The following is a 27,837-nucleotide window of genomic DNA, read 5'->3' as shown; positions in this document are numbered from 1 at the left end:
GGTTTAGAGGGGATTTGAGGAAGAACTTTTTCACCCAGAGGGTGGTTGGAATCTGGAACTCATTGCCTGAAAGGGTGGTAGAGGCAGGAACCCTCACAACATTCAAGAAGCATTTGGATGAGCACTTGAAATGCCATAGCATACAAGGCTATGGACCAAATGCTGGAAAATGGGATTAGATTAGACGGCCTGATGGCCGGCGCGGACGCGATGGGCCGAAGGGCCTCTTTCCGTGCTGTATGACTCTATGACTCTATTCGGTCCAACCAGCCCGTGCCGGCGTTTATGCTCCACACGAGCCTCCTCCCGTCCTTCCTCATCCAACTCTATCAGTGTAACCATCTATTCCCTTCTCCCTCATATGTTTATGTAACCGCCCCTTAAATGCTTCTAGACTATTCGCTTCAACCACTCCCTGTGGTAGCGAGTTCCACGTTCTCACCACTCTCTGGGTAAAGAAGTTTCTTCTGAATTCCCTATTTGATTTCTTGGTGACTATCTTATATTGATGGCCTCTAGTTTTGCTCTTCCCCACAAGTGGAAACACTCTCTCTGTATCCACTCTATCAAAACCTTTCATAATTTTAAAGACCTCTATTAGGTCACAGTCAGACATGTACTGGAAATACAGGGAATGAAGTGTGATCAGCAGAGAATGTCTGGTCGGGATATGAGAACACTGTTAATGATGTTATTCCAACACATTCATACCTTATTACTAAACAGTTGCGCTATGGCCTGAGGCAGAGGATGAATGATTTCATGATGCAGGTAATTTTAGACCAGGCTGGTGATAATGGAGGACCGGGAGGCTCAGGTGTGGCTGGCACCTAATGTTGTGCGAATCTATTAATAACATCAAAACGCTCCTGTCCACGAGATTACACTGCTGTGAGGAACTTGACTGCGAGCAATCGTGAAGCCTTCCCCTTTGTGAGGCCTGCTCAACAGATTCATTTATTGTAAAGCTGATTGAAGGAGTAATACTGGCTCAACAGCCTTTACAGGCAGGCAGGTGAGATAACATTGTAAGCAGGGACAACTTGTCTGTCTCTCCATAATTTGCACAATTCACAGCGGCAGTGATATACTGAAGCCTGTTGTCCAGGATTGGATCAGCTCAAGCTCTTTTACTTCTCCTGCCGCATTTAAAAGAGAATCTGCTGACGTTTGCGTTTTTTCTACTGGTTAAGGGAGTCACGGAGCTAAATATTCACGCCAGCTCTGTGACTCATAAGGAACGAAGGACCAAAACACCCTGATGAATTTAATACTTTACCAACTGCGAAAGGGATTTTAAAAGTGGCAACCAGTCAGAAGTGCAGTGACAGACAAAGGTGGACAGAGTCAGTAGCAACAACAACCTGCATTTATATAGTGCCTTTCACGTACTAAAACAAGGAGAAAAAGCCAGCGACAAAGAGAGAAAGGAATAGTTCATGCAACACAGTTGGGCATATTAAAGCTCCCTTTGCAATCATTTCCCGTTAAAACAAAGAAAAAAATCAACATTTATTAGTTATATTACAGGGCAGGCCAGTGGCTCTGTTCAGCAGATCATTGCAATGTCAAGGGGAGGGAAGTGTAGTGTATGTAACCGTTCTACCTTTAAGAGAACTATTGTATGTAACCGTCCACCTTTAAGAGAACTATTTTAGGTGTTGCACTACTTTATCTTGGCTGCTGTATACTGTAATACCGGGAGTGACCACACCGGTATATAAGTGCTGTGTAAGGATTTATTGGGCAGATTCGCCCTGACCTTCGAATAGTAAAGTCCTGTTAAAGTTACTCTTGTAGTCTGTGTATTAATTCACCATATAACCCACAGACTTTACAGTGGCGACGGGTTCGATCTTACCCTGCGGCAGCGACACACCCGAAGCAGTTAACGAGCGTCGAGAAGAGGCACCCACCCTCGTCGTTCTGCTGAGAGAAGACTCGAGTCTGCAGAGCAAGGAAGAAGGAAGGATTCAGACATGAAGCCTTCCATCAGCAACAGGCTGTTATTGTCCCTTCTGCCATGGCGGTGAGTGAGCCGATCAGCCAAGAGAAGCAAGTCGGCCACGTTGACTGTGAGTAGGGGGAAAATAAAAAATAAAAAGAACGGAGGAAGGGCGGTGAACTCGACCACGGTCGGGGGGAAAGGAGTCGGACAGAAGTCGGGCCCAGAGGCGCTGAGACTGGGGCAGCGTGGGGCACGGAAGCCGCGGTGCAAGCGGGAACGCAGCCGGTGTGAGAGACCGGGCTACCAGCGGGAACGCAGCCGGTGTGAGAGACCGGGCTACAAGCGGGCTGGGAGACGCAACAGCGTCGTGAGACAGCTCGACCGCGACCGGCGAAAGGCCGGGCAGCTACCGAGGCCGCGAGGCGCTGCGACCGGGATCGTAAGGCGCGGGAAGAAATAAAAATAAGAAATCGCGGAGAACTCAGCCGCAGCCGGGGGAGGAAAGGACCGGACTGCGAGAGGGCTGGGAGGCGCGATTGGAAGCCGCTGAGGGAGAGACAGAGCCCGAGCGAGCGGGAGAGACAGAGCTGAGCGAGGGAGACCGAGGAGATTCAGCCAGCGGCTGGAACTGTTCGCCGTCAACGGGTTGTTCCCAGCGCCGGTTGCCCTGCCGAGAAAAGGGAACAAGGAACGCACTGAAGCCGGCGCGCAGGCTGCGAACTCCGAAAGCCAGCGGTCGTCGCCCGAAGGAAAGCTTACCCCTCCCGCCAAGGGAAGAAACGCGGGAAGCCGCCAGTAGGCGGGGAAGAAGACAGAAGCGGGAAACCGCCATTTTGAAAGTGGGCGGGGAAGAAGACAAACGCGGGAAACCGCCATTTTTGGAAAAAAAAAAGTAACGAACAAATTCGTTGTGGTTTCTCAAAAAGATAGTGAAGATGCCTAAGCATGGTAACATCAACAACTTCGATTCCGAGGTGGAAGATTGGACCACGTACGTAGAACGCATCGAGATATATTGTGAGGCCAATAAAATAGCAGATGATGATAAAGCTCTCACCTTATTAAACGCAATGGGGCGAAGACATACGGGCTATTGAAGCATCTTCTATCACCAGCTAAACCGGCGGATCAGACTTTCGCTGATATTGTTGCTGTCCTGAAGGATCATTTGAACCCCACACCGCTGATGTTGGCGGAACGATTCAAATTTTATGCGAGAACGCAACGGAAAGAGGAAAGCAACGCGGAATACTTGGTTGAACTGCGTAGACTAGCGAAATACTGCCAGTTTGGGGAAAATCTGACAGAGGCATTGAGAGACAAGTTCGTGTGCGGGTTGTCGAAGGAAGGAACACAAAAGCGACTGCTCGAAGAAGAGAACGATCTTACACTTGACAAGGCTGTCCTTATTGCAGCATCACACGAAGCAGCCGCGAGAGGCACTGCGGAAATGCAGCTGAAGGCAGCGGTACTCAGCGTGGATCAAATGACTTCGGGTACAACAAAATGTTATCGTTGTGGGAAGACAACACACGACCAGAACCAATGCTGGTTTAAAAACCAGGAATGTAGAAAATGTGGCAAGCTTGGTCACATAGCTAAAGTATGCCGGTCAGGAAAGAAGACCAACAACAGAAAAAAGTCACCGCAGGAAAAGTACAGCAAGGTACACAAGGTGGCTGAGAAGAGTTCAGATGAACAGAATTCGGATTCAGACCCGAACGGCCAGGAACTGGGTAGTCTGAGAATTTACAATGTGAGTAAGGAAGCTGACCTACAAACTATCTGGGTCACACTAAAAGTAGCCGGAGTCCAAGTGAAAATGGAATTGGACACAGGATCAGCCCTATCAGTCATAAATCGAAGGGATTACAACCGGCTATTCTCACATATACCCTTGAGAGATACCAAGATCGTATTGCAGACATACACGGGGCATAAAGTATACCCCATGGGAAAGATACAAGTCAAGGTGAGAGACAGGGGCAAAGAACACCAAGGAATGGACTTATATGTACTACCTGAGGGAGGTCCACCACTTCTGGGACGGGAGTGGATCAGGGAAATAAACATGGAATGGCACTACCTAAAAGCAATAACGAGTGAGAACTCGGTGAAGACAATCAGCTCAGACTCTGAAACGGATGACGACAAGACCAGCCCAGGTGCGAAAGACAAGTCTAAAATGGACTTGCTGACTAAGGTTGGAAAAACAAAGGAGTGCATAAATACTAATGCTTCAAAGGAGAACAAAGTTTCAGAACAGAATTCCACTGAACAACAACAACATAGTTTGGCAGAGAATTCTGAGTCTGTCCAGTTTACAGACATGCACAAGTCTGAGGAACACCGGGCTCGAACTCAACTCCATTTCAAATTACAACAGCAATTAGAACAATTGAGTTGCCGTCTCGAGCAAGAGATAAAAGCAATGAAAACATTCTTTGACACAGAGTGGGAGAACCTGGAAAGACAACAGAAACAGCTGAGGGAGAAAAGGGAGCAGGAGCACACAAACCGTCTGCGCAAGGAGGCCAAACGAATCAAAGCTGATTCGGTTTCTGAAGGTGCGTGCTCTAATCTGGTGGAGCAAGATGTTCAGCAACTGAAGGCGCTTGTTAGCAGATTGCAGGCAGAAAAGGCTGAGTTGGTCGCCATGAATTCCGAGCTCCTACTGAAGTTGGATGCAGCATCACCGGACGATTCATTTGTGGAAATTCAAATGGTGGAGGCTGCGGATGATGGCGAAGTAGAAACAGCAAAGGAGCCCCAGGGCAAGGTTATAAACAGCCCTGCAGCTACTGGGAAACGGATGAGGTCAGAAGAGTCAACGGTCAGCCAACTCCTTTATATGCTGAGGGACAAGACTCTGAAATGGGAACAATTTGGACATGAGTCTAAATCTTCAAAGGAGAGGGGTTTGGAGCTCCCAAAAGTTATTGGAATAGCTGAGGTTGCAACACAGACTGAGAAGATGGCAGCAGAGCAAACCTTGGATGCCAAAAGTACGCTGATTCACGTCAATGTTGAACAACAGAATGCTGAAACAGCTGCTCCAGTAGAGGGATTGAATAATACAATCAATCAATCTCCCAATGAAGTTGAAGTATTGAAATCACGAATGAGGTCATTAGTAAAAGACTTGCAGGAAGCCCAGAAAAAGCTGGATGAAACTGAACGCATGAAGAAGTCTCTTCAGGAAAGATGTCTGGATTTGGAACAAAAGCTGGCTAACGTCCAGCTGGGTATGGAGGAAATAGAAGACCCTCTCGCTGGCCTAGCTCAGGATGACACCGAATATTACCATGACCCGTTGGACGACACCGAATATTACGATGACCTGCTCTGCCCAGCTTGTGATGAAAACTCCCAAAGTGCAGAAACCATGAAGAATCACCTAAAGTCTAAGGAACATCGGGAGATGGTGGCGCTACTACGGAAAAAGGAGGACGAGAAGGAGGAACGGTGCATGCAGCTGGCAGCTGACAGTGGAGCCCAGAGAGTCTCCAAGAAGCAGAAAAGGAAAAGACGAAGCAGAAGATGATGACCATCTGAACCATTATCACCTCTACCAGGTCACGCACGTGGTCTCTCCGTACGGAGCCAAATCAGTTTGGAAGTAGAAAAACTTCCCAAGGTACTCAAGCTTTTAAAAGTCAACAATGCTGGTTCAGAAGTGACGGAAGTTCAAGCTGTTAAGTCCAGTGAAGGACTATTGGATGAGTCACTCCAGCAACGTGAACCGACTACACCGAGACTGAATCTGTGAACTATTTTCCGCAGAGACTGAATCTGTGAACTGTTTCCCGCAGAGACTGAATCTGTGAACTGTTTCCGCAGAGACTACACCTGTGAACTGTTTTTACATGAAGTTGGATATATGTTATGTTTAATGGGGAATAAGTATGTTGTAAGCTAAAAAGGGAGGGTTTAAGAGAACTATTGTATGTAACCGTCCACCTTTAAGAGAACTATTTTAGGTGTTGCACTACTTTATCTTGGCTGCTGTATACTGTAATACTGGGAGTGACCACACCGGTATATAAGTGCTGTGTAAGGATTTATTGGGCAGATTCGCCCTGACCTTCGAATAGTAAAGTCCTGTTAAAGTTACTCTTGTAGTCTGTGTATTAATTCACCATATAACCCACAGACTTTACAGGAAGGGAACAATTTTATTTGTGGTATAATTAGAGTAGAATGTATGCAAGTGATGTCGGAGTGAAATAACGGAGGCGATCTTCGACTTCCGCCGGAAACGGGCGTGAAGTTGGCAAAGCCACCGTGCTGCCCACCCAAAGCCGGTGTGGGTAGGACTGAACCATTTTGGGGTTTGGACCTCATTTAAATGGTACCAGCGAGCTGAGTGTGCCAAATGGGCACCCCCAATGCAGACCGCCGGTGGTGGGCGAGCCAGAAGTCGGCCAGCTCCCACACTGATGGGGCGATTTTCCCAGCCCTGGGGTATGGAGGCGGGACTGCTGGGAAAATGGCAGAATCTGGGAGCGGGCACCCATCCCGCCCCCAACCCACCTCCTTGTCATTTTCCCAGGAGGCGGGTACCCGACCCGCGCCAGGTCCCATCTCCTCGAGGCGGGAAGGGGATTAGTGCCAATTAACTGCCTGTTAACAGGTAGTTAACAGGCAGTTTTTTGGCTAATCCCTATTTTCAGCCCTAAAGTGTGGGCTTCCCGACGGCTCCGAACCTCGCCAGGGTCAGTGAGGCGAGCCGTCGGCCTGCGGGGGTCGGAGGGGCCGAAATGTCCGGTGTGCAGATGAGTGCAAGTGTGGAGAGGTAAGTATGTGAGGTCAGCCTAAAGTGTTTTAATAAGATTACTTACCTTTACTTCTTCCTCCAGGCTTTATCCCTTTAGGCTGCGGAGCTGCCTCATCTCACCGGCAGAGAAAGCAGAATGGCCGCTGCATTCTTAAATGCAGCAGCCTTCTGCTTTCTGCTCTGGAAAGCTTTCTAAGTGAGCCTGTGTCCAAGGTCTCAACTTAGAAGACAGATTTTCAGTGGCTGACAGCTTCACAGAGCTGTCAAACGATGACAATTCATCTGTCAAAAAATCTTGGCAGATGAAACGTCATTCGCTGACGTCATCTATCACCGGCTTTCCCTTAATTGGCCGGCTAAGCCCGCTGGGTGGGGTTAACAAGGCCAATCAAGGGAAAATAGCGTGGGTTGGCCAGACATCGATGGAGGCGGGACTAAAACCCGACAAGCAGCTTTCCCGCCTCCATCACGTCCCCGTTGATAAAATCACCCCGAGTGTTTTTTTTTGTGGGGTGTCTATGTCTCTATATCGGAAGGTGGCAATTACCTGGACTATTTCTCTGTGTCAAAGGCTGGTATTCATCCAGCACCCAGAGCTGGGACTTTTCTGCAATGTTTCTCAGTGCTCTATCTTTGGAGAGTGTTGTTGGTATTTATGAAGAATGTTCTGCAATGTTAGGTCCAAAAGGACACAAAGAGGCAGTTAAGTCAGTTTTATTTAAAAAAGATTGAGGCAGTACTGATGTTCTGCCACTAGATGCTGCTAGTGTGTTTATTAAGTCCTGTATCATCACAGATTTACAATGCACTTACTTTCCACTTCGACACAGTCAAGCTGACATTGGACTCCTGAAAATTGTGCAACAATGCCTGAAAAGACTCCTCGCTTCATTATGTTAAATCTAATAATAGTTTGACCTTGATCATTAGTTCCAAATGACTTGACTCTTGTGACCTTTGTGTTTAATCCCACATGACTGGGTCACACAGTACTGTAAAGTTTAATAACTTGTGAACTGTTCCTTTTCCTTATATTTTTCATGTCTGTTTCTTTCAGGCCTGTACATGTAGTGGTAAATCAAAATGTCACTGCGATGGAGTGAAAGGCAATAAGGTAAGACAGCCTGTGTTTTCTACAAACCAACGCACAGTCTGCACTTTGAGGATTGAAAGCCAAGGAACTGCCAACTGTGATCTAAGTTAAATATATTAAGCAGCTGTCTTCTTATTTCAGTAATATCCCAAATGATTGCACCTTTTACATAGACCATATACTAGGTAAAGGCAGATGCTGTATGACTCAGCTATGTCTCAGTGCCAGCTCCTGTAAATACCCAGTATGAGCTGATCACATTTTATGCCCAACACAGCAGGTTGGGAACAGGGCAAGCTGAGGGTTTCTTTTAATGCTTTCCTTTTTCTATCTGTGGCGACACCTGAAGGCTGCGTGTTGGTACTGCACCCAATTTGTCCCTTGTGCGATTCCTGTGTGATCTCTTCGGCATTGAGGGGCAGAGTTTCCACGGTGATTCCCCCGACCTCCTGCCGTAGCTTCGGTGTAAACCCCAGCGAAACAGTGTTGTAAATTAAATAGTAATAACTTCCTGGGTGTAGAGGGAAGCCTGTGCTGGCGACACACAAGCACACACGAATGCACCAAAGATCATTTTATTTGTTCAAATCATATCCAATCCATAAGAGACTTGCTGCACATCTATTCACTCAATAAAGAGATCTCCCCGTGAGCGACAAGTGCAGCACATTGAGGAGATACCTGCAGCTGGAAAGAAGAAATACCTGTACATGGGCAGGTACTATATCTGCTACAGCTGCATGGGTAAGCACCTGGGAAGAAACACCCAGCAGCAGAGATGATGGAAAAATGAAAAGGGAACAATCCCTCTGGAAAAACTCAGGAAAGGAGATGTAATTTTTTGATGGTAGGATTGTATTATAGATAGCGGAAATGCCTGAATATGATGTGTCGTGTGTGGAGGTTAATGAGATGGAGGGTGAGGTCAAGAAGACGTTTGTCGTTATTGTGAGAGGATGGGGGAAGAGGTGAGAGCAAAGGAATGGGTTGGATGTGATTGAGGCCTTTACTGACCACAGATTAGGGTAAAAGCAGAGAAAATAACATTTTGCAAACTCTGCTATGGAAAGTGGAGTCATCAGAACAGATACAATGAAGAAGAAATTAAGAGAAAGTGATAGACTTTTTACAGCAAGACAAGTGGGAATAAACATAATCAAAGTAGTGGAAGTTTGTGAGATTGTAATAAAACTTTGTGGAAAGCCCTCTGCCAAAGATGGAGAGAGAAGCCCAGGAAGGGGAGGGAAGAGTCGTAAATGGGAACATAAAGATAAGGGACAGAGAGAAATGAATAAAATGTACTTTTCCAGAATGGAGCGAGAGCAGGAAGCTGCACCAACACAATTGTCCATGCAGTAGAGGGAGAGATCGAGGTGCTGGCCTGAGTACATTGTGTAGGGGGTTTTGGTTTGGGGTTTTTGCCTGGTCAGTCAGTCGTGTGCCTGAGCTGCCCCAGCCCCGTGCGGTTCAAATCGCTTCCCCCTTTTTAGTTCTGAGCACCAGACTTATTTACGAGTAGCGATATAGACAAACGAGACCAGTGGTTTGGTGCAAAGAAAACCAATGTTTATTAAAATAGAGAAATAATTACTATACAGAGAAAATCACTATGGATGCAACACAATTACACTTAGCGGGGGAGGAGAAACAGACACATCGAAGGAAAATGACTAAAATGACACTTTAGCAATTCCCCTTAACTCCCACCCTTTACACCTATCTAGGTTGTCTTGTGATGGGCCAGAAAATTGATGCTCACCAGTCTAGGATGTTGAAATGCCTGCTCCGTGCCCTGTTGCCTGTCGATGTTTTTAGGTTTTCACCGCCCCAGAGCAGAGATACCCCAGTAATTCAAACGTAACTGCGGGTGTCCTACTTCCCTGGACGGGCTCTTCGTCGACGATCCTCTCGCTGGGTTGATAATACGGCAGGGCACTGGAGGCGAGGCGAGAGAGAGAGAGAGAGATGGCTTCCCGAGGGACTAGTTATACCCTTCCTGGTAGCCCTTATCTCTCGCCAGATCAGTTTACTTCTTTGTCTGACCTGGACGTGTTGAAGCTTATACAAAGGAAACCGATCTGGGCCCATCGACCTGGATGGCTGGTTAATCGGTTTTAAACATCTCATCAGTGTTCCCCTTTGTCCCACTGGTTTCGTGATGGGGCCATTCCAGACTGAATGCCCCGTTGATTGTTTGTAAACAGTGCTGATGTCCTTTAACGAAGGTCTGAATGCAGCTATTACATATTGACTGTCTGTACAAACGACCTTGATGGGTTTTAATCAGAGGCCCGAATGTCACTGGGTTTGCTTCTCATGCATAAATGCAGAAGGTCTGTCTGCATTCTAATTTCCTTCTTTGTCAGCCCAAAACTGAAACTTACAGGCCTTGGCCATGAGGTTGACCGCAGCCATCTTGTTGAGCCCTGGAGCCCTGGATTTTAAACTCAGTCCAAACAGGGTTTCTTCAATAAGCCAAAAGTAAATCTTCGGGGGAGACATGAAATTTGCGAATCCTTTCAATTGGAACAATCAGTTATTGCACGGATCCTATGTAGCTGGGGCCCATGTAAGTTCCCTTAGCAACATCCTTGAGTTGAAGAAAGCGTTTGGAATTAAAAGACGAGTGAGGGGAAGAACATGTACATCCAAGCAGCTGTGAGTGATGGTAAATGGATGGTTCAGGCACTGCTTCACTCACTCTTAGAAACTAGAGTTTGCTGTTTGGTAGTGGGAGGTTATGGTCCAGAGGGAGTATTCATTTTCCTGTTGCCTTAAACTCATGTAAGTTACACACAATTAATTTGCAGATTTTTTTTTAATTGGGTAGAAAGTTGGGTTTTCTGGCAGAAACATTTTCTTCACAGTTAAAGGGAAAACTGTATTCAGCTGAATTATCAAATCAGGTGAGAATGTTAAGAGTGTTATTTTTGTGTCATGCCTCAAAAATGTTGGTCAGGCTAGAAGCAGGCAATTTGTAGAAAACCACTCACTGCTTTGATATCATACTGTCCTGTTCCTGTTACCACATGAGTGGGAGTGCTGTCCTTGTGTGTTTATGCAGTACATGTACACGGGTATAAATTGTTATCAATTCATGCTGTAAATGCATGAATCCCGATCACTGCCCCCTCCCTCTATCGATCACTACCCCTCCCCGCTCCTGGTCACAACCCAGCGGCCCATAATTTAACTCCTCTTGGCTGCCTGGGGACGTCCAGCGGGTGTCTGCAGTTCATCGGTCTTATGTAAATGAGGCACGAGGCCCAATATCGATGGGCCTTGGGCCCAGTTCGTGCTGGCAGGCCAACGTGAATCAGTTTCTAGGCCAGTATATCGGGTTTGCCCATAGTAATAAGTTTGCTATGAAAGTTTCGAGTGAAATGCACACCCCACACGCCATATTTAGTATATAATAGATTATTAATGTTCGGCTAAAGGGCCTGTAGTTGTCTGGGTTTAGATTTGTCACTCTCTCTTTTAAATGTAGGTATGCATACTTGATTCGAGCCTGCAAAACCTCACTTCTGTCCAGCAATTCCTTTACGAAAATCTCCAGTGCCACACCGATTTTCTTTTTACCTCCTTCAGCGTATTAAGATATATACCATGTGACAAGGGGGTTTGTTAGCCTTAACTCTATTTAACTTTTCAAGTGCTTCCACAGGACTGACTTCAAAATCCTCTTCCATTTTATTGCAGGGCGAAAGTGGTTTCCCTGGTCCACAGGGTCCACCCGGAATTCCAGGGTTTCCGGGTCCAGAGGGTCCACTAGGCCAAGAAGGTCCCAAGGTAGGTCAGCGCCAAAGAGACCACAATGCAGCTAAGGACAAGGAAAGGAGTTATAATAACAAAGCTTGTTTTAATCAAAGAGAATTGTAACAACAAATAGCAACAATCATCCTGCAATTATGTGTATTTACCTTCCAAGTGATAAGGTGTAATTTACTATATTTCCTAAATTAACCATCAATGGTAATTAAATAATCAAAAGAAAACATAAAATCATTGAAATTTACGGCACAGAAATTTACATTCACCCTCCATGTGCTATGTGTTGGCAGAAATGTAACTACAGGAAACTCTCGTTTAAACGGCACCTAAATATCCAGAATTCCCTATTAACCGGCAAAATTCTCACTCCGAAAACAACACCTCAATAACCGGAAATGTTGCCGAGTCCGAGTCCGAGTCTCCCGCAGTGGCCAAGTTAGTCAGTGGGGGTAGTTCTCCAAACTGCCACTACTCGGCTTCTTGGCGCTGTCGGAAGTCCGAACACCTCAATAACAGGAGTCGGACTCTCCCGCGCTGCCGGTAGTCTCTTCCGATCCGCCATTTTTCTGTTTACTGTATAAGTTTTGTTTTACTGTTAAGTAATTAAAGAGTTACCCTCAACTGGCAGCACTGTACTTAATCAAGCATCTTCCACCATCCATTTAACACAACATTCTGTAGGTGAATACCCAATTACTGTATACTGCACATTTCTTGATTTTTTAAAATTTTTGTTTGTTAAAAATAGCCTCGGCACCATCCCGGTCCCATCGGTGCCGGATAACAAAGAGTTTCCTGTAGCTAGAAACGAGGTCCTTGAGCCCTATACATTAGTGTATATGTTTTCTTGTGACGTTTCCACTATATTGTATGTATTTGATAAAATTCACACCAAATTATTGAGGTAATTCTGTCATGCTCTGTTGTTCGTGTCGAGTCTCGCTAATGGTGACCGTGGGTTGGAGAGCCCAGCCTATCTCCAACCTGCACTAGCAACAAAATGGTGGAAATTAACCTTTATCTCCACAGAGACAGAAATGATTCCATGCCAGCCTCGCTGGTGAGACACGTTAAACCAGTTTCTCCGATAAACTACATGAGCTGTAGCGGTTTTCTGCTGGTGTGGCACATCAGTTGGCATTTTCCATTCCCAGCACTGAAGTGGGAGGACCTTGAAGGAGTGTGCTAGCTCGATCTCGTGGGCTTTCCTCAGAGCGAGCCTACTAAATGTTCGCAGTGAACTCCCAGTGCCTTGTGAAGGAACAGGAAATAGCTCACAGCGGCACCTGATCAAGACTGCAGCTGCCATTTAAAGGTGCTGATTAATGGTTGGTGGCAACAGAGGACAAAATGGCTACAACAAGGATCAGGTCATATCTGGGTGCTTTTGTGCATGTGCCATACAGGAGCATTGCCCTCTTTGACCTACCAGGCAACCTCGTCTATGGACAAATGCACACGCTGCTTGGTAGGAGGTGACGGAGTGAATGATGTTTCCAAAATACAGAGAACCTGAAGACAAATGAGGAAACAAATTAACAGCCTCAGGAAGCCTGCCGAGGTAGGGGCAGCCAGCATCACACTAAAAGTCAGATTTTTCACAGAGTCCGAGAAACCAGTGAAGCAAACATTTGGGGAGCACAATGTTGTAGGTTACTTGCAAGGCCGATCTCCTGGGATTTCCCAGGATCAACTTAAATAAATATTCACGACAATCGTCCTGCCCATACTCAGACCAGCACTGGGAGTTTATCAAAGGGGCAGGGTAGGATATTGTATGTACCAGCAGCACTCAAAGTAAGTAAGTCACCAGGCCCTGATGGCATGCACCCTCACCTGTTGGAGGGAGTCGGAGAGGAGATAGTAGAGGCCCCGGCCACAACAGAACTGTTGCTAATTTGGTTCTGTTGTAAATACCTTCTCAGTGGCATTGGTCACTCCTATGATCTGTCTGAGCACCTTACTTTTACAGGAATTGACTCACACTGCCCTAGATGATAGTGTAACCTGGGGTGTAACAATACCCCCTTGCAACCTGAATCAGATATTCATGTCTATCACACACGTGTTTCTTCAATCTCTCTGAAGACCAAGCCAGCAAACACTTGGTGAGATAAGGCCACATGCACAATTATTTCACAGCAAGGTGAAAATACAGGACAGCAGTCATGATCAGAGTCACTTAATTCAATCAATACAATTTATCTTTGCATAAACAACATATTGGATGTGAGTTTTTTAAAATTCTTGAGACAAGGTAATGAGTTGCTTATTATTTATCGTCAATGGGGAAACAATATCATAGCTAGTGCAATATCATCTTAAATACCAAGCCTCTTTTTTCTTTTTACTTGTGTGAATATATTATGCTTTAAATCACAACATTTAAAGGTACTTATTTTTCCCCAAACATTTCTGTGGAAAAATGGTCAAAAGATCCCCAAACATTCCAGAGTAAAAAAAATTGAAAAATGTATCTTTCAAACTCAGTCAGAGCTGCCAATCATAAATATATCTTAAAAGATACAAAATATGTTTGTATTTGAATTGATTGGCTTGATACCCTATCTGGGAAAAAAATCATCCTAAATGTTTTTGGAAGAATCCAATTGGTGTCTATTGTTAATCACCTTTTATACACAGGGTTACAGAGTTCCAAAGACTGTTATAGTGAAAAGTTTGTCATGAAGACTAGTTTAATGAAGGTTGTAATACTAGATTTTTTCATAGTCAAATCTGAACGTATTACAACTTTTTTTTTCTTTTTAATGTTACAGGGAAATCATGGATTTTCTGGCCCTCCAGGAATGAAAGGTTTGAGGGTAAGTGTTTCCATACTTAGCAGACAGGATAGCAAATACAGAATTAACACCTGCTTCCAAACTGCTCTTCCAGTGATTCTGTTATGTTTTCACCTAGATATTTCCCTCAGTTTGTCTCAACAGGACACTTCTGTAAGCAAGTCCGTCTCTCCCTACAACCTAGATTTCACCTTTACTTGCCCATTATCTAGGTAAACGTTGCAAGCTCATTGGTCGAACAGAGAACCCTTAACATTATATTTTAGCTTGTTGGATATAACACACGACTCTATGTGAAGCCGAAGAATAAGCACTATTTCAGATCATGGCTTAGGAAATAAACAACTGGGCAGATCTATTAAGAAGTAAGCAGACAAATGAATAGAAAGAAGAGCAAACAATAGTTTTACAATAATCGTGTATTTAACTATACCAGGATATTTTTTTTTCTTATTTGTTTATGGGATGTGGGCGTCGCTGGCAAGGCCAACATTTATTGTCTATCCATAATTGCCCTTGAGAAGGTGGTGGTGAGCCACCTTCTTGAACCGCTGCAGTCCGTGTGGTGAAGGTACTCCCACAGTGCTGTTAGGGAGGGAGTTCCAGGATTATCAGCCAGCGACGATGAAGGATCGGCGATATACTTCTAAGTCAGGATGGTGTGTGACTTGGAGGGGAACTTGGAGGTGATGGTGTTCCCATGCATCTGCTGTCCTTGTCCTTCTAGGTGGAAAAGGTCGCGGGTTTGGGAGGTGCTGCCTAAGAAGCCTTGGCGAGTTGCTGCAGTGCATCTTGTAGATGGTACACACTGCAGCCATGGTACGCCGGTGGTGGAGGGAGTGAATGTTTAAGGTGGTGGATGGGGTGCCAATCAAGCGGACTGCTTTGTCCTGGATGCTGTCGAGCTTCTTGAGTATTGTTGGAGCTGCACTCATCCAGGCAAGTGGAGAGTATTCCATCACATTCCTTGCTTGTGCCTTGTATATGGTAGAAAGGCTTTGGGGAGTCAGAAAGTGAGACACTCGCTGCAGAATACCTAGCCTCTGACCTGCTCTTGTTGCCACAGCATTTATGTGGCTGGTCCAGTTAAGTTTCTGGTCAATGGTGACCCACCAGGATGTTGATGGTGGGGGATTCGGTGATGGTAATGCCGTTGAATGTCAAGGGGCGGTGGTTAGACTCTCGCTTGTTGGAGATAGTCATTGCCTGGCACTTCTGTGGCGCGAATGTTACCTGCCACTTATCAGCCCAAGCCTGAACATCATCCAGGTCTTGTTGCATGCAGGCATGGACTGCTTCATTATCTGAGGAGTTGTGAATGGCGCTGAACACTGTGCAGTCATCAGCGAACATCCCCATTTCTGACCTTATGTTGGAGGGAAGGTCATTGATGAAGCAGCTGAAGATGGTTGGACCTAGGACACTGCCCTGAGGAACTCCTTCAATCACCACAACCATCTTCCTTTGTGCTAGGTATGACACCAGCTAGCGGAGAGTTTTCCCCCGATTCCCATTGATTTCAGTTTTACTAGGGCTCCTTCATGCCACACTCAGTCAAATGCTGTCTTGATGTCAAGGGCAGTGACTCTCACCTCACCTCTGGAATTCAGCTCCTTTGTCCATGTTTGGACCAAGGCTGTAATGAGGTCGGGAGCCGAGTGGTCTTGGCGGAACCCAAACTGGGCATCAGTGAGCAGGTTATTGGTGAATAAGTGCCACTTGATAGCACTGTCGATGAAACCTTCCATCACTTTGCTGATGATTGAGAGTAGACTGATGGGGCGGTAATTGGCCGGATTGGATTTGTCCTGCTTTTTGTGGACAGGATATACCTATCCACATTGTCGGATAGGTGCCAGTGTTGTAGCTGTACTGGAACAGCTTGGCTAGAGGCGCGGCTAGTTCTGGAGCACAAGTCTTCAGCACGATAGCCGGGATGTTGTCAGGGCCCATAACCTTTGCTGTATCCAGTGCGCTGAGCTGTTTCTTGATATCACGTGGAGTGAATCGAATTGGCTGAAGCCTGGCTTCTGTGATGGGGGGACCTCAGGAGGAGGCCGATATGGATCGTCCACTCGGCACTTCTGGCTGAAGATGGTTGCAAATGTTTCAGCCTTGCTGGGCTGCATCATCATCATTGAGGATGGGGATATTCATGGAGCCTCCTCCTCCCATTAGTTGTTTAATGTACCACCACCATTCATGACTGAATGTGGCAGGACTTTGATCTGATCTGATGATTGTGGGATCGTGTAGCCATGTCTATAGCATGCTGCTTCCACTTTTTAGCATGCATGTAGTCCTGTGTTGCAGCTTCCCCAGGTTGGCACCTCATTTTTAGGTACACTGGTGTTGCTCCTGGCATGCTCTTCTACACTCCTTATTGAACCAGGGTTGGTCCCCTGGCTTGGTGGTAATGGTAGAGTGATGGATATGCCGAGCCATGAGGTTACAGATTGTGGTGGAATACAATTCTGCTGCTGCCCCACAGCACCTCCCGGAGGCCCAGTTTTGAGCTGCTAGATGTTCTGAATCTGTCTCATTTCGCATGATGTTAGTGTCACACAACACGATGGAGGGTGTCCTCAGTGTGAAGATGGGACTTCGTCGCCACAAGGACTGTGCGGTGGTCACTGCTACCAATACTGTCATGGACACACATCTGCGACAGGTAGATTGGTGAGGACAAGTAGGTTTTTCCCTCGTGTTGGGTCTCTCACCACCTGTTGCAGGCCCAGACTGAGGACTCGGCCAGCAGTGGTGCTACCGAGCCACTCTTGGTGATGGACATTGAAGTCCCCCACCCAGAGTATATTCTGTGCCCTTGCTACTCTCAGTGCTTCTTCCAAGTGGTGTTCAACATGGAGGAGTGCTGATTCATCAGCTGAGGGTGGGCAGAAATCAGCAGGAGGTTTCCTTGCCCATGCTTGACCTGAAGCCATGAGACTTCATGGAGCCCGGAGTCAATATTGAGGACTCCCATTGTCACTGGGACTGGACTGGATATACCCAGGGATGGTGATGGAGGAGTTTGGGACATTTGCTGAAAGGTATGATTCTGCTTACTTGACTAGTCTGTGGGACAGCTCTCCCACAAGTCCCCAGATGTTGGTGAGGAGTGTTAAGTATGTGTATTGTATTGAACAATTAACACAAAGACTTAAACGTATAACTCAAACAGGTCTTTACTGGTTGGAGGTAGGGACTGCACGTAGGTCTTTACTTCATGCCCACAGGCGGGAACTGAGGGGAGATCAGTACCCACAGTACTATTTATACCCCTATGGCCAGGAGTGGTACTGCGTATCACTACGCCCTACAAGTAGTGCAGTCCTGTCCATAGGTTCAAAGTAGCACACATATTACATACACAACAAGGAGGACTCTGCACGATCAACTGGGCTGGGTGTGCCATTGCCATGTCCGTAGCCAGTGCCGAGGTTGATGCCGGGTCCGTCCGGTTTCATGCTTTTTCGTAGCGGTTACAACTGTTAGTTACATTTCAGAGGGCAGTTAAGAGCCACATATAGGCCATAGTGTCGCTGGCCTGTGACTAACTCTGATGACTTCAAAATAACCGCTGGCTAGAAGAAAGTCAGCCTCAGATATACTATTAAAAGTCTTTTGAAGTTATACTGGAGCAAAAGAGGTTTTACAATTTACCCTTTGAACTCAATCAGAGCTGCCAATCAAACATATACCTTAAAAGATACAAAAGTTGCTTGTATTTGAATTGAATGGCTTGACGGCCTACCTGGGAACAAATCCTTCCACCCCACCTAAATGTTGCTGTGAGAATCCAGTTGGTGCCTATTATTAATCACCTTTAGAGTTTCAATTTACTTATGTAAGGCTCCCTGACATCTAAATCACTCAGCTGTATAACGCTGAATATAGGGGTAGATATTTACCTTCCTGCCTGGCCATAAAACTGGCATTGCAGATCAGCCACCCATTATAGAAACCATCCAATTTGCATTAAATGAAAATCAGGCAATTTATGCGACAGGCGGTTGGTCCAAAATGTTAGTTTTAGGCCCAGGTGGCAGATTGTATGAAAAAGTGTATGAAAAAGCCTTCGCAATTTCTCTAAGTAAATCTTAATTTTTAATCCTCTATGGGCAAAGACCCAAGAAAAAGGAACAAAATAATACATCACTGACAAAAGTGCTTCATTTTAACAGCTTCGCATTTTACAGATAAAAGATCATGGGCCAGAAATTCGGGTCCCCACCCGTGAGTACGCGCTGGGTACTCACGCGTAGGGCCAACGAAAGTGCCGGTTTCGTGCATGCACTGCGCATGCGCTGGAAACCGGAACTTCCATTCCCTTAAATGAAGGGGTTCACAGGTCGAACGCGTGCGCCAGAGAGGCAGCGCGTACGCCTGGAACTTCCGATTTTTTTACAGGTTTCTACGGGAGGGTAAGTCTCCAGCAGCTGCGCGTTTAAAAGCAGTCGCAAGGCCTGCTTTTAACAAGGTAAGTGGTGAATTAAGTAAAATTAAAACATTTTTTCCACAGGTTTATTATTTTTAAATACTTTAAAGAAAGGTAAGTTTATTTTTAGCCCCCTTAAAAACTGTAATTAATTTTTTCAAAAATTTAAATTATTGTTTAAAATAGTTATTTTATGTAATTTATAGTTATTTTAAAAATGTGATTTTTAAGAAAATGTATTTGAAGTTTTAGTTAGGTTTTGGGGCCGATCTCTATTCATAGATTTGACAGGTCTTCCTGTCAAATTTATGAATGGAGATTCCCTGCTACGATTGGCTCTCCATAGCCCATGTGATCCCAGGGGATGCTGCGAACTAACTGCACCCCTCAGATACGCAAGCACTGCGCGCCGGCAGCTGGAGGAGGCCCAGGATCGGAATCCCACGTGGGCCCACAACACAACGGCAGGCGCGCTAGGTAAGTGCAGGTCGGGGGCTTGCACCCGCGGGAAGCCCCCGACCCGAATTTCTGGCCCCATAAGAAATGGATGATTACACAAATCCACCTAACAGATCCCTAGATAATTAATACAAAAGTAACGTTGTCTTGGAGGAAGAAAGGAATCAGCCTCACACCCAACAAGTCTTGGGAAAGTCAAAGATCGCAAGTGTTGTATTTACTTCAGCCTGTCAGTCTTCTGGGCATCGTAGACAACTGTCAGTCATAAGAGCATGACGAAGTTACAGACAGCTTTCAGATTGGAGTTTGACCCCCAAAGCCTCACCCATTACTGTCTGACAACTCTTAAATAAGCTGATTAACGCCTTTGTTGACATTTTCTTATATCATTAATGCTCAGTGTGATTTCACCCTACAGGTATAGAAGTGGGTGTGTTACCAAATATATGTTCCAGTTTGTGTTTGCATCATAACAATGCATGTAGACTGCACAGTCTGTGATGTAATAACTGTATCACTTTCTAATTTCAGTACTTTTCATTTCCGTAGGGACCTCCAGGTTTACCAGGCCATCCGGGGAATCCTGCTGTTCCAGTAAGTAAATAAAAATGACAGTTTTTTTCCCCTACAGAACACGACATGCAATGCCAGTCTTTCTTTCATCACCAGGATACACACAGTGTAAAACTCCCAGAGAAAATATGAAATAAATACAAGTTAAAGCATCGAAACAGGATCACGAGATAGGATAACATTTCTCCCCGGTGTCCTGGCCAATAGTTACCCCTCAACCAACATCACATTGATATTTCTGGGAGCTTGCTGTGCGCAAATTGGCTGCCGTGTTTCCCACAATGCAACGGTGACTGCACTTCAAATGTACTTGATTGGCTGTAAAGTGCTTTGAGATGTCCTGAGGTTGTGAAAGGAGATACATAAATGCCAGTTCTTTCTTCTTTCTTTCTTAGCGCAGGTTAGATTCACAATAAAGTTTCTACATAGCATGGATTAGATACAGGGTAAAGCCTTCGTACAGTATGGGTTAGATACAGGGTAAAGCCCTCATACAGTATGACTTAGATACAGGGTAAAGCCTTTGTATAGTATGGATTAGATACAGGGTAAAGCCTTCGTACAGTATGGGTTAGATACAGGGTAAAGCCCTCGTACAGTATGACTTAGATACAGGGTAAAGCCCTTGTACAGTATGGGTTAGATACTGGGTAAAGCCCTCATACAGTATGAGTTAGATACAGGGTAAAGCCCTCGTACAGTATGACTTAGATACAGGGTAAAGCCCTCGTACAGTATGGGTTAGATACTGGGTAAAGCCCTCATACAGTATGAGTTAGATACAGGGTAAAGCCCTTGTACAGTATAGGTTAGATAGAGGGTAAAGCCCTCGTACAGTATGGATTAGATACAGGGTAAAGCTCTCGTACAGTATGGGTTAGATACAAGATAAAAGGTTCCATAGGCTGTGGGGCAAACAAAGGGTAACGTTCTCGTACAGCAAAGTAATTATTCCTATAGTTACACTGTCCAAACAAGTTTAATTCTGTCAGCGATAGGAAACAGTAGTGGTGAGAATGCATTCCACCAGGCATCCAATTCTCCCCTGTCATGCTCAGTATCATCAGAAGATACTGTGGAACCAAGAGAGTTGTGTTCATCTCAGCAACTCATCACCTCCTGTTCTCCTTTTGGGTGTGTTATCATTGGCTGCTAATCTTCTCTCTACCTCAGTGCTTGGGGTGCATCTATGCTAGAGTTCTGCCTTCGCTGGGGCATGGGTCTAGTGATGCTTTACTGCCTTAAATAAAAATGGGCTACATATCACAAGGTCAACCAGATCACTTAACGCACACTAGTGTTAGCCATCAAATTTGGCTTCTGTAATTTAAAAAGTCTGCTAAACCCACATTGACCTCATATTATCAGTAAGTCAGATTAGAACCTGGAGCAACTCCTGCAAAGAGGGAACATTATTTTCTATTTGAGCTGCTGGATGAGGGTGGTGGCAGAGCAAAACGAACAAAATTGGTTCATGATATTCTCGTACTGCGAAATGTGCCTTAACTCCAACCTCAGATGATCAGTAGGTACTGCAACATTCCTGTTTTTCACTCTAGCCATCACAATGGCTTATCTAAATGTGAGTGACCTGAGTTATGGAGAGTTTTGCACCATGTCCTGTCCACTGGGACCTAGGTGCAGGCTGAGCTAATTCCTTTCACTAAGAGCTATATAGCCAACAGGGAGAAGGGGCTGTCCTCCCATCAGTCTGTACTGGACTTTTTGCCCAGCGGTACAAGGACAGTGCGCAGCAACCAATCCTTACACTGTTGTACAGTTTGCGCATCATTTTATATACTGATTACCTCACCTTGCATTGCCCTTTTGCCATTGCGTAAGTGCAATCTAGCCTGGCCGATCAGCTCGAGTAATCATAATTTCACGGTTGGCGTCAGAACATGTCTTACTGTCCATTAGTAAGTTTCTGAGATAAACTCCAACATACTTTTTCTGTCTAGGGCATCCCTGGAGTGGATGGTCCGCTAGGTCCTAAAGGTATACCAGGGTGCAATGGCACAAAGGTAAGCTCAGTTTTAAACTATCAATTTGTCAAAAAATGGCTAGCATTTGAGTGCAGACATGAGCTGCATTGCTAATCAGGAATTACTCTGAATTTTCATTATAATTTGCTGTTAATCTGAGCGTGTTAGAAGAATGTAAACACTTGCAAACCACTCCTGCTTTACAGGGTGTATATATTATAATAAATAAATTGCACGTTCTTTATTTTACAGGGTGACCCTGGTTTTCCAGGAATTCCTGGCTCTGAGGGACTTACAGGACTTCAAGTATGTACTTTTCAAAGCTTACTAAAAACAATGCTATCCAGCAGTTTTTATTTACACTCTCCCTGGTTGTTGTCCCTTTCCATTGTGCACCAGGCCACTCCTCCACAGAGAGCACAGGGCAGTGCAAAAGCAGTACAAAAATAGCAGAAAGAGATGGCTGGAGTCTGTGCAAGTCACACCATCAGGCCAAGAGCAAATACTGCTTACAGAGCTGAGAGGCTGCAGCTTGTCCCAATGCCATTAACCTTTGTGTTGACTAACTATTTACTCGAAGTGGTTTTTTTCCAACCAGTAAAATTCAATGGGGGTAATTTTGACTTTGTGCAATAGTGTTAAATGGGTGATAGCGAATTGGCAGTCTGATTTACATTTCTCCTGATTTTTATATCCATTGACTTCAGTGGAAATTAATATCGGGAGAGATGTAGAACGGGCTGCCGATTCACTATCCCCCATTTTACACTATCGCACAAAGTCAAAATTACCCCCAATCATTTTTAACCGACTGAGAATAATGTCAATATTTCCAACAGGAGCTAAAAGTTAAATTCCCATGTAAATCCTCTTTACCTATTTTCAAACTTTTGAAGCATTTTCTTTGACAAACATCTGAATTATACTTTTCTTAATGTTAATTTTCAGGGACGTCCAGGGTTGGCGGGACAAAAGGTACGTCATTCAGTCAGATGGTCTTTTATTTACAAAAGAAGTTAATTCCGCTTATTGATGTGCCTAAAGAGAGAATTTGATTGCCTAAAGCTTATGCAAAAACTCATAAACATGACTTCGAATTTTATTTTGTTCTTTCAAATAAAAATGACTGAAATATCTGGGTTTTTTTGTTTCTAGTCATTTTTTTGTTGTCATCAAGTTTTCAATGTTTACTAACACAGAGTCACGGTCAAGCTTAATATTCACACTGACAATGAAGGATAAAATATTCCTGACCCATGAAGTGTGATGAAAACTGACACCTAGATTGATAGTGAGGATGAATATCCACACATAGTTTGACAGTTAGGGTGAATAGTTACACAGAAAGACTGTGGCCCCGATTTTCTGCCAGCCGTCGGGCGGCTTTTCAGGCGGGCGGGGGCCGAAAATCGCCGAAATAGGGGGTCGCGACCTCCCCCCCACCGCCTGATTTCCCGCCCCGTCCGACTTTCGGACCGCCGTTTCTCCGCGACCTGAATCAGTCCCGCCTGCCGCTGGCGGGACTGGCCGTCGGAACACTAATCAGCAATTACTGGCATGTTTAATGCCATTTTAAGGGGCCCTTGCGATTTTCAGGGGTTCCCCATGCTAAACACGCCTGCGGGGAACCCCGCTGATGAAACCTGGCGTGAAGCTTGCCGGCTTGCTTGCTGTCAGCTGCAGGTCATTCGGGAAAGCTGCAATTTAAAGGGACAGCATTTGTATGGTGAAGGACCTTGTTGTTGCAGGCTTGGGGCTACTTCTTCAAGGCTTAGGCACAGCTGTGGAAGGTTGGAGCCTCACACACTTCTCCAATGTGATCTCCTGGGAAGCCCCTCTCGCCACCCTCACTCAGCACTTCCTCAGCGGAGGCATCTACAAGAAGCATGGGATGCCTTTTTTCCCTTCCCTTCTTGCCATTAGAGGATCTCCAGCAGCAGAGGCGGCAGCGGCAGAACCAGGAACAGCAGGATGAGCACCAGGAGCACCAGGCTGCTGCTCACTCACCTGAAGCTGCACAGGCCAGAAGGGGCCAGCGCTTGGAAGTGGCTTGAGAGCACCTTGCTGCACTTTAGGGGGCCATGGAGACCCGTTTCTGCACTGGCAGTCCTACTCAGAAGGACTTCCATGAAGGTCTGGTTTCTCTGTTCAATAGATGGCCAACGCTCCTCAAGAGATGTCATTCTCTTATGAGCACTCACCATGTTTTCCGTACCCTGGCGACTTATCTCCTCCATGGAGGTTGCCAACCTTTCCATGGTGATGCGTTCATGCGCCAATGACTCCACAAAGGCTCTGCTCATGGTCGCTATGGGCTCCTCCATTCGCTCCACACTCGCAGCGACCCTGGAGACAAAACCTGCCAGAGACTCCTGCATCTGTGCATGGAGATCCATCACCTCTTCTCTTGCGGATGGACCCAGAGGCAGAGGGTCGACATGCAGCGCAGCTGAGCTGAGCTGGCAGAGTCCTGCGCCCTCCAACGAGGACTCTCCACTGCTGTCCCTGTCTCCAGTATCTGCTGAGGCTCACTTGTGAGCTGTGAAACACCAGGTGACAACGCTACTCTATGTCCCGAAGGTCCCCCCGAGGTGTGAGTGTCTGCGCTGGTGCTGGGTGCGCTTACTTCTGCTGATACTGCGCCCTCAGAGGTTGGAGCTTCCTCTGAGGAGTCTGGCTGCACAGCCTCTTCCTCCTCCACAGTGGGGACGGGGGCTCTGGATGGTCCTGTGGGGGAGTAGAGGAAGGAGTTAGAGATGTGATGCCAAGGTTACATGCACATTCGAGTTGACAGCTGCTGACACCTGCATCCATGCAGCCTTGGTCTCAGTGGGAGGCCTCTTCCTGCCTGACCTAGGGAAGAGGACCTCCCTGTGGGCCCTAACCCCATCCAATAATGCCTGCAGTGAAGCTTCGTCAAATTTGGAGGCAGCTCGGGGTCTGGCACTGGCCACAGCTGCTGCAGGCTCCTCTGCCATCCTGTATGGGTCATTTGGAAGCCTTCAGAGGATGCAGTGCTTGCTGTGGTCCTTGAAAGCACCACGAATGATAACATCATACTGTGGGGCTTCCTGACTGGAAATGGACAATTAGCAAGGCTGCCCACACGCTGGAAATTAATTGGCCACTTGAGGGAAAATTGCGTGCAGCTGGCTGACACATTTTTGTGTGTGTCAGAACCCCACATTTGGGGAATCCGACCATTTCCCACACAATCCACAAAATCGGGCCCTGTGAGTTCGAATATTCACACACACACTGGCCTAGAAATTTGGTTGGTTGCACCACCCATTAGCGCCTTAAGAGGGCGCTAAGTGGGTCGCAAGCCAACTGGCGCCCGGGCGCGGCACTGCCCATGCCTCCCGCTAAATTCCGCGGGATGTTAGTGGTGGCACTAACCGTTAGCGCTGCGCCGCTGCCGATGACGTCATCGGTGTGCGCAGCACCCCGTTGATGCCCCGGCCACGATATTCAGCAGTGCCCCCTGATTTACTGCCAGACGCTATGTCCGACGAGATCAGGTGGGCCTACCTGCAGCCAGGGAGGCGCAAATTAAAGGCGAAGTGCGGGGCGGCCATTTTTGTTGTTGGCCACCTGCCAGCACCTGCCTGCGCTTCCGTCCCCGGCCTCCTGAACCCCCCCTCCCCCCCCCCGCGGAGTGCCAGCTGCGCTCCAAGAGCCCTGCACTTCTCTTCGGTGCCGGGCTCTTTTGCCTGCACTCCCGATCCTCGGGGACCCAGCTGGGCCCCAGATCGCGCTGCACAAGGCCCCTCCCCTTTAAGAAGGGGAGGAAGGCCTGCAATACCGCGGCGTGACGTGCTGCAGCGTGTGGCGCTGCGGCACATTGCGCCACGATATTCACTCGCAGCGCCCCAAGAGGGATGCGGGGTGCCTCCAGTAGCGCCGCGCTTCCCTTTGGGGCGCAACCACTCAATTTCCGGTGCGGGGACGCGAATGTTTCCGGGGCGCTACTTTTAGCGCCCTGGCGAGGCTGGCGCCCCAAACGGGGCTATACTCAATTTCTCCCCCACTGACTTTGACTGGCTTTTCACACATGAGGGTGAAAAATTGAGTGCTAATTTTAGCACCCCGGAAAGATTAGCGCCCTCGCGACCGAAATTGAGTGGTAGCGCCCCAAGAGGGAAGCGGGGTGCGACTGGAAGCGCCCCGGCTCCCTCTTGGGGTGCTGCGAGGGAATATCACGGCGCTACGTGCCGTGGTATTGCAGGCCTTCCTCCCCTTCTTAAAGGGGAGGGGTCTTGCGCAGCGTGATCCGGGGCCGAGCTGGGCCCCTGGGGATTGGGAGTGCCGGTAAAAGAGCCCGACACTCAAGAGAAGTGCCGGGCTCATGGAGCGCAGCTGGCAGTCTGCGGGGGAGCGGGTCAGGAGACCAGGGACGGGTGCGGAGGCAGGTGCTGGCAGGCAGCCAGCAACAATAATGGCCACCCTGCACCTCGCCTTTAAATAGCGCCGCCCCGGCCACAGTTAGGCCCCCCTGACCCCGTTGGACATAGCGTCCGGTGGTAAGTCAGGGGGCGCTACCGAAGATCGCGGCCAGGGCGCGAGTGGGGCGTTGCACACGGCGGTGACATAATCACCGGTGGCACAGCTCCACGGGGCACTAACGGTTACCGCCACCGCTAACCTTCCGCTGAATTTCACGGGAGGCGGCGGCGGCGGCGCGCCTCTTAGGGCGCTAACGGGAGGTGCAAAGCAATCGAATTTTTCCTCCAGACAGTCAGGGTTTTTAAAAATTTGTTTATGGGATGTGGGCATCGCTGGCAAGGCCAGCATTTATTGCCCATCCCTAATTGTCTTTGAGAAGGCGGTGGTGAGCCACAGTCTTGAACCGCTGCAGTCCGTGTGGTAATATAGAGCAGTGAAGGTAATATTCTCATAAGGACATTTCAGGCATGTTATTCTTGTCAATCATAAATTCTTGCTTTTGGAAACATCCATTACCAACTGAAGAGTAAATATCTTCTGAAGTATAAGTCATGCAAAACAGTTCTAGCGCAGTCTTAGTTTTGCTGACTGTATCTAGAATTCTTACTTATTCACCAGGGTAACTGTATACAGTTAACAGCAGGAAATGCTGGAAAAACTCAGCAGGCCAGGCAACATCCATGGAGAGAAATTAGAGTTGACGTTTCGGGTCGAAACCCTTTTTCAAAACTGGAAAGGAAATAAAATAGATCGAAAGCAGGGCTGCGATAGAATAAAAGAAGTAAAGAGACATTAAGAGGTATTCAAAACCAGACGAGATGGTAATAGGACAGTGGAGACAAAAGACGGCTCAGATTAGGTGTGAAGTGTACTGGCAGGATGAGAGACAGCTGCCATGTGGGAGAGAGAACAAAAAAGGAAGTGGGCGGGGGGGGGGGGAAGGAAGACCCAAAACAAAGGGGTGGAAAAAATATATAAGTAAAAATGTAATAGGGGCCAAGGTTATGATCTGAAATTGTTGAACTCGATATTGAGTCCGGAAGGCTGCAAAGTGCCTAATCGGAAGATGAGGTGCTGTTCCTCGAGTTTACGTTGAGCTTCCGTGGAACAATGCAAGAGACCAAGGACAGTGAGGTCCGAGTGGGAATGGAGCGGTGAATTAAAATGACAGGCGACCGGAAGCTCGGGGTCACCCTTACGGGCTGAACAGTGGTGTTCTGCAAAGCGGTCACCCAATCTGCGTTTGGTCTCCCCAATGCAGAGGAGACCGCATCGTGAGCAGCGAATACAGTATACTAGATTGCAAGAAGTACAAGTAAATCGCTGTTTCACCTGGAATCTGAGCCGTCTTTTGTCTCCACTGTCCTATTACCATCTCGTCTGGTTTTGAATACCTCTTTACTTCTTTTGTTCTATCGCAGCCCTGCCTTCGATCTATTTTATTTCCTTTCCAGTTTTGAAAAAGGATTTCGACCCGAAACGTCAACTCTAATTTCTCTCCACGGATGTTGCCTGGCCTGCTGAGTTTTTCCAGCATTTTCTG

The 27,837-nt window shown here is 46.8% G+C and overlaps 1 protein-coding gene across 5 annotated transcripts in view; it reads left to right on the top strand.

Moving 5' to 3' along the window:
- LOC147115585 (mitochondrial fission factor-like) overlaps positions 1-27,837 on the top strand; it is a 305,832-nt gene that overhangs the window by 85,623 nt on the left and 192,372 nt on the right. For all 5 annotated transcript variants that reach the window (XM_085989955.1, XM_085989954.1, XM_085989953.1 and 2 more), the window contains exons 2-8: positions 7,783-7,839; positions 11,521-11,610; positions 14,370-14,414; positions 19,840-19,884; positions 21,825-21,887; positions 22,101-22,154; positions 22,797-22,823. In XM_085989955.1, the coding sequence (XP_085846081.1) occupies positions 7,783-7,839; positions 11,521-11,610; positions 14,370-14,414; positions 19,840-19,884; positions 21,825-21,887; positions 22,101-22,154; positions 22,797-22,823 (381 nt within the window). The remainder of the gene's footprint in view (positions 1-7,782; positions 7,840-11,520; positions 11,611-14,369; positions 14,415-19,839; positions 19,885-21,824; positions 21,888-22,100; positions 22,155-22,796; positions 22,824-27,837) is intronic.

This window comes from Somniosus microcephalus, chromosome 6 (assembly GCF_052327205.1).
Source record: "Somniosus microcephalus isolate GS21.2 chromosome 6, FLI_Smic_1.0, whole genome shotgun sequence".
NCBI lineage: Eukaryota > Metazoa > Chordata > Chondrichthyes > Squaliformes > Somniosidae > Somniosus > Somniosus microcephalus.
This window is presented reverse-complemented; position numbering and strand designations above follow the sequence as displayed.